Raw genomic sequence first — 7,317 nt, forward strand, 5'->3', positions numbered from 1 at the left:
TATTGAGTTGATCACACAACTCAGGTGTCTTAAAAGAACAGCTGCCTTCTGGCTTCAGAAGAAGAGATGAAATCTGTTTAGCTTTAACACCTTTTCAGTATGCTGTTTAATAACCACCTGATGACACTCTATAGGAAGATAAAGAACAAGGCACTTTGATTTTCAAGTCAGATTTAGCCTCAGAAGATGTACTGAACAGCTTACTTCAATCTGGTCTGTTACCATTATTTTAGCAACCTGCTTATCTAGTTTCTCAGCTCTTTTTAAGTGATGAGATCTTTCTCATTTGTAGAAATCTACTACTAACTGGATTGCAAGCACCACATGCAAAGGCTGGCTGAAAAATCATCATGTGCCCAGATACAAGAAAACCCCTTTGATAATATAACATAAATAATTCATAGAAAAAGTATACATGTACACTCATAACTAGAAACAATAGCATCAGCCCTTTACCATCTTTTAGATAACCCAGAAATGCAAACCAACACGATTTAGCCACCTCTTCAACCAGTTCTTCTCCTCCTTGTACTTGAGGAGGTAAATCCCTGTTTGGTGTGGAGGAATATGCAACTGGCACAAAGTCTGGTGGCAGCCAGAAAACTTTGCCTGACTTTAGCTGCCAGGTCAGTATTAACAAGAAAAAGGAATAAACAGTACTAAAGCCTTTCCCAAAACAAAACGAATATACACTCATGTGCTGTCTGTGAAAGGAGGGCCCTCCATCAAGTGAAGCACTGTGAGATGTGTTGATGGGCAGATGCCTTCCCCCCTCCTCTCAGTGTTCTCATTTTAGCTGTGGAAGGGGTCCAGGAGCCACCAGAACCTCAGGACAAGGCCTGCAGTATTTCTTTATGTTCTTTGGAGTCATTTTGAAACTTACACCTATAAAACAAAGATGGAAAAGAGAGAAAACGGAGAGATTTGTTTAATTGGGAGTGTGGAAAACGGCACAAAACTTTAATACCTGAAGCTCAGTCAAGTTTGTATGGGCAAACTTAGATTAGCAGTGATCTGAAATAAAAATGTGACAACAATTTGTTTTCCTTTCATTAGGTTGCTGAGGATACACAGTCACTGAAAGTTAGGCTGCTGCTGCTGGACATTTCCACAGTCAGACAGAGAGGTCTTCCTAAAAACAGGGATGGTACTGCTGTCTCTCCAGAGCTCAAATTCCACAACTGACACATATAACGGTATCGTCCCCTTACTATCGTCACATTCTCCATCTTTCCTGGACAGAAGCCACAGGCTGACATTGGCTTGAAACATTTGCTTTCTAGGACAGTAATTATTTCTGATGGAAGAACAGCATTCTAGGAAATTGGTGGTTTTACTTCAGAAGAAGTAGCCAGCATGGTTAAATTGACTCCCTCCTTAAGGTACACTGAGTTATCCTCTGAGTGGCTTTGCAGCTTCCCCATGGCACATGCCCAGCACAAAGAACAGTGCAGAGCAGCGCTGAAAAACAGTCTATGCACTTTGCCAGCAGACAGAATAAAGCAAGTGACATCCTCCTGGAAAGGACAGTGACATAGAAGCACAAGTCACCCAGAAATCCCAGAGCAGCAATACAAAGATTGTACAGTTCAGGTCCAGAACTGCACATGAAACAAAACACTGTTTAGTGGTGCAGTTTCACAGTTGCTGCATTTGGTGCAAGATTTTACGTCTGCCTCTCAGTAAGAGTAAAAACCAGTTCACATCAAGGATTGTCATACAAGCAGATCTGATGAAGTGATTTGCAGCAGACAGGTGCACCCTATGAAGAAGCAAATAAACAGCAATCCCTGACCTAAAAAAGGCTTGGCTGCAGGTAAGGACAGGAGAAGGTTACAGTAAGATGTTGGAGCGCTCAGAGAACCACGGCAGAGTCTAACAGGGGGCATGCAAAGATCATAAAGTATTATTGGGTTTGCAACAGAGAAAGGCATTTCAGATTCCCTTTGTAGGAGATCTTTGTGGTGAATTCACGTGTTTTAACTGAGTGCTTCTTTTGTGCTCCTTTCTCCCCTTAAGTAGAGTACTTCCCATTGCTCCATGAGACCAGCATCACTGTACTTTATCCACAGCAAACAGCAGCCTGCTTTCAGTGGAACATTCTCTTTGGAAGTACTTTTTCCAGAGAGATTTCATGCCTGTTGCATGTAAAGAAGCCTGAAACACCTGCTTTTTTGTCAGATAGCATGAGGTATCTCAGATTGAAAAATAACAGCTCTGCTCATTGCATGAAGTGTCAGTACCGTGGAAAGGGTATAGGTTCAACCAGGTAGCACATGTGATCCCCCTCAGGCCAGGAGTGTCAGGAGCCACCTCTGTGCCTCCAGCATTGCACTCCACAGTCCTTGTGGATGGACTGGGAACCTGCTAGTATTGTGGATCCTTTATAGCTGAAGTCCTCAGTTGGTACTACACCTGCCAATTAAATAAGAAGGAGCCCCAGGCAGCAATAAACCCCTGACCCACAATAACTCTGCAATGTGTTCACTGCTTCTGATACCAGTGAGACTCTGCCTGTAAAACAGAGCCCGTGATTCAGCACTGGTAGACTGGGAAGGAAGAAAAGGCACCAGCTAATGGAAAACTGTAGAGAAACACAAGGATTTCCACCTAGGTTATCAAAATGCAAAAAGAATAAAGCATTTAAGGTATTTTATCAGCTAGAATGAATTTGCTTGGAATTCCAAATTAGTAATTTTAAGATGAAAAGATAAGAAATAGGAAATAGACTATTTTAAATCAAATTCTGTATCTTTAGAATTTAACAAAAGTTATCAGCTAGACATTTTTGCTGAATTTAGAAGCATTAAGATTTAAGATACTATTATTCTAAAGAGCATACCTAATTCTTCTATCCTAGACTTGTTCATGGTTTAGCTTTTTTTTTTTTTTTCACTGGGGTCTCACTGAAACCAGGGATACTGTGGATTTTCACTTGGACAGTCTTTACACACACATATTTAGGACAAATTAATTCTCAGTTAATTCCTGTTCCTGGTAGAGCTGTGGGTTCAAAAATTGGATTTTTAGGAATTTACAGAATCACACTTTGGTTCACCTCTAAAAACATGAAGATGGATGCAGGTATATATAGATGGTGATGGAATGCAGCAGGGCAAAGTCACCATAATACTTCACTTTTGCAACCTCTGTTCTTATCAATGCGGAACTATGTCATGATACTCCTCTCCTTTAATCAGACTAGATCATATTTCTCTTGATTGCTTTACAATGGGAGCATTAAATGGGTTCTCTTCTGATCTTATTTCTTCCCAATCCAAACACTCAGTCAGTTGCAGGAGAAAAGAGAACAATTTCTTGGTGGTACAATGAAGGTAATTCTACCTGGATGGAAAATTCTGCAAAGTCTGCAGATGGAAAGAGCTGGTGATTTACCTATAATGATTAATTAATTAATGTAACAAAGCTGTAAACCTTTTTACCTTTATGAGCTTTTTTATTGCGCTTGGGTACTATTGAGCAGCAGACTTTTCTAGCCTTCTGACCTAAGGGTGAAAAACAATTTGTTACCAGTGGAGACAGACAATACAAATAACTGTACATATATACTAAATGTGTTAGAGTCCACAGACATTTTGATTACTTTATTTACCACTAAAATCCCTGTATGAAGAGATCTGTAAAACAAAGGATTGTCATGACTGATCTTTAAATCTGTACATAGCTTTGTCCCTAGTGTGGAACAGGAACTAATTTGTTCCTTTCCATCACTGCTCACATATATATTTATATATGTACACACACACTTTGCCAAGATTTATTTATCCTTTGAAATATCACATTGGCAGGCAATATAAGCAGCAAATTCCAGCCATTTCAACCTAGGGAAAAGATTCTGCACTCTTTTTATAGTCACATCACTTAATGAAAATAAAAAAGACTACCAAGAGGAAAAAAGAGCATCTCTGTGTCCAGATGCAGAGGAATGTAGTTTAAATTGCTTTGGGTGAGCAAAGCCATTTAATTATTCCCTCCCTACTAGACCTAAATAATTGAGCTATTGATTGCACTTAACACAATATTTGCTGGGCACAGTAAAGAGAAAAGAAGGGTTGACTCTGGAGCTGAGGGGGAACAGAAAGGATAGAGGTAGATGATTCGTCATCAGCAAAATCTGACAAATGCTCAATGTTTCTGGAAATCCCTGTGGCACAGTTCTACAGTCATGGCTAGTGATGGTGGTTGATCTAGCATCAAAGAGACTTGAGGTGTCTTGCCACCATAATTCAGTTCTATATGAAAAATACATTTATCTTTCACACCCAGGTACTTCTACTTGCTCATCTGGACTTACAGATAAGGAACAGTGTCCTTTGTACACTTCCTCCCCACCCTCTGCCTTAATGAACCACCAAACCCTTAGGGTGCGCATCAACAAAAGGGGAACGTTATCACAGGATCTTGCAAGTATTCATTTGCCTTTTATTGGCATTGCTCTCTCTCCTGTCCTTCCTGGACAGGTTCTGTTGTGGTCCTGAATACACATCTAGAAATTCTTCAACTTCCTTTGCACTGTCCCTTAAGTTTTCCTCAAGGGGCATGGAAAACCTGAATTAACAGAAGTAGAAAAGGCTAAGGGAGCAGAAGGACTTCAGTTACCACCATTCTGGCAAATAGCTCTACCATTCAGAGCAGACCCCAGTAAATGAGAAAACTGGGCAGCTGACTTGAACAATTTGAAAGACAACTTCTATATGTTTCTCCATGCTCATTTTTCCACATAAAGTGGAAAATATCAGGCCTAACAAGTCTGCTGTTCCTGACCTTTGAACATTTAGCTTATTTGTTTTTCCTTATCTCATATTAATTCTCTACATCTTGTATAAAATACACACCGAAAAATCACAGCAGGTCTGAGAGATTTACAACGTCAAACATCAAATCTGCACAGGTAGCTCTAGAATTTACCCCTTTCAATTTAGAAATTCTACTGAGCTGTCCTCCTGCAAACACAGAATGACATCTCCAGAAATGTGGCTACAGAAAGATGGAAAATCATCTGTTCTTAAGATTTCAACTGCTCTCTAAATTTGGAATATCGCAAAATGGTAACTAGGTGCCACAATATAATACAATTTAAGTGTGGAATATCAGTGGCAAAAAAAACCCCCAACCAACAAAAAAAACAAAGGGAAAAAAAAGACAGATTGCAGGTCAAAAGAGCTACTCTCACCTATTTCACTGTTTTATAAAAAACTTCTTATTTCTTCCAGTTCTAGTGAGCTGACTAATGCATGTTCCCTTGTTTCATAAGGGTAGAAACTTTTTCTATTAACATATTTCCCACTATTCAGAAAATACATTATTTTTACATTGGCAGATGGTTATCTACAGGAAAAATATAACAGGATTTTTTTCCACAGGAGTGGGTTTCGGAACACAGATTAAGGTAAAGGTTAATTGTGCTATACTACAGGCAATAGGCAATAACAGAGGAAACACTATGGTACAAACCAAAGCACTGATATGCAACCACATTCTGCAGTCTAAGCCCTTTCCTAAATTCAATCCCCCTTTTCAGTTGTCAAGCTCTGTTTGTTTCCTTTAATCAAAAACCATTTAGAGAATAAGCATTTTATATCACAAAAGGAAAGAACGGGAAAAGAGAAAGTTGTGTTAGAAGAATATATACTGTACCTTCTGCAGCAAAGGCACTGAGGCACAAGAGACAGACAAACAAAAAGCCACAAAGTGCCAGGAGCTTCATCCTTCCAACTGGTCACAAGATGTTTTCAAGGAGGCTGAAGGTGTGTTCTGGTCTCCTTCGGCACAACCATACCTTTTTATAAGGTACAGTGGAAGGAATGCTCTGTTCAGAATGGGTGGAGATTTGGCCTTTGTATTGCACTTCAACAGATGAAAAAAATCAGCACTTCCTATCACGAGAAGCAGTTTACTCAAAATCAGGCAGCAATTGGCTGCACAAAGTGTCCTACCAGTTAAACAGGAGCAGCTGCCATGAGTATTGGAGTATACAGGGATGCTCCAATGCAGTGCTCGTCCTGTGCTTCACAGCAGCCTCTTTAGGTGACCTGGTGTGCTCCTCCGCGTGCTTGGAAAGGCAGAGAGCACAGCTGAAATGAATGTGCACAGACAGTGAACTGGACCTGAAAAGGCAAGCCAAACCCAGCGTGTTTTAATCAAAGCAATTTACCAGCACGTTGTTAACATAATTAACAAGACAGCTGGTTAAGGAGGAGATTTCTGAGTTTATTATTAACTTCTCAGTATCTGTTATATCTATATAATTAAGTTACAGAGACTTCAGATTACAATCGAGATTAAGAAGTCATCAAATTCAATGTGGTATCAGGTTCACAGAATGTGCTTTAAAAAAAAAAAAAAAAAGGTCCTTCAAGCAGGGATCAACTGCAGAGTTGAATCTCTTAAAAAAAGGTAAAAGTTCAGGTTTGGCAACATCTGATTCTCACAGCTTAATCTAATAAAAGTTGGGTCTCAAACAACAGACTGTGCTCTGACCTACCTGGCCTTAAAAGGTGGAAGCAGTATCTACAAGCCACCCAGACTGGAATTACAGAAGGACAAAAGGCTTCACTCTGATGCTTGTATATTGCCCCGCAATTTCCAAGGGTTCATATTTCACGTTCGGGATTTGGCTTGTTTCTTGCACTGGATCAGCAGCCTTCTAAATTGGGTCACCCCTTTATCTACCAAATTTAACCTTGAAGGCTTATTTCTACATTCCTACCTAGCAATATCCAAATACTGTGAAGCTTGCTAACGCCTGACAGCCTCTTGTTTGCCAAGGCTGACATTAACAAGGTTCAAGAATCAGATGACTAACAGCACTTGCTACAAACAGTATTATCTTCGAAGTGTTTTATGAAAGCCCTGCCTCACCACCAGCACACCTCAGCTGTTAAGACTGTAGCAAGGCTTTCAGTTCACATCACCGCTAAGCGTCTCAGGGAGGACTTCCACAGTTCAGAAAAATGAATGGAACAGAGCAACGATGATGTCTGTTTTTATAATCTCAGGCTTCTTTTGAATATTGAAACATGGATGTAAGGCCTCATCTTGTACTTTTAAAATCAACATTTTTGCTGGTTAACATCCAATCAATACTTTAATTTGGAGAGAATTTCTATATTCCCCTTAAAAAGGAAAACAATCATTAGTATTACCCAACTAGATTTTGCTTTTTTTAAAATAAAAAATCTAGTAACATAAAATATATAAACTAGAACTAGTTAACTAGAAGCATAATATTTGACATTAAAATTAAAGGGACTTGAAGTGATGTTAACTGAACCAAATTTACAGCTTCAGTGAATC

The 7,317-nt window shown here is 39.5% G+C and overlaps 1 protein-coding gene across 1 annotated transcript; it reads right to left on the reverse strand.

Moving 5' to 3' along the window:
* Positions 1-379: 379 nt before the first annotated feature.
* On the reverse strand, positions 380-5,855 carry LOC114063575 (protein GPR15L-like). Its single transcript, XM_027895931.1, has 3 exons — positions 5,659-5,855; positions 3,444-3,506; positions 380-885 (listed from the first exon to the last, which is right to left on the reverse strand). The coding sequence occupies exons 1-3, from the start codon at positions 5,726-5,728 to the stop codon at positions 788-790; spliced, it is 231 nt and encodes a 76-aa protein (XP_027751732.1). The 5' UTR covers positions 5,729-5,855; the 3' UTR covers positions 380-787.
* Between the last annotated feature and the right edge of the window lie 1,462 nt (positions 5,856-7,317).

Source organism: Empidonax traillii, unplaced genomic scaffold (genome assembly GCF_003031625.1).
Source record: "Empidonax traillii isolate 1590-97213 ecotype Southwest subspecies unplaced genomic scaffold, ASM303162v1 scaffold475:size860808, whole genome shotgun sequence".
In the NCBI taxonomy this organism is placed as follows: domain Eukaryota; kingdom Metazoa; phylum Chordata; class Aves; order Passeriformes; family Tyrannidae; genus Empidonax; species Empidonax traillii.

Bases quoted from the DNA above. Each gene is read 5' to 3' on its own strand.
- LOC114063575 (XM_027895931.1), bottom strand. From the start codon at position 5,728: ATGAAGCTCCTGGCACTTTGTGGCTTTTTGTTTGTCTGTCTCTTGTGC. The intron at 3,507-5,658 runs GTACAGTATATA...TTTCACCCTTAG, and splicing joins CAGTGCCTTTGCTGCAGAAG to GTCAGAAGGCTAGAAAAGTC. The intron at 886-3,443 runs GTAAAAAGGTTT...TTTGTTTTATAG, and splicing joins CAATAAAAAAGCTCATAAAG to GTGTAAGTTTCAAAATGACT.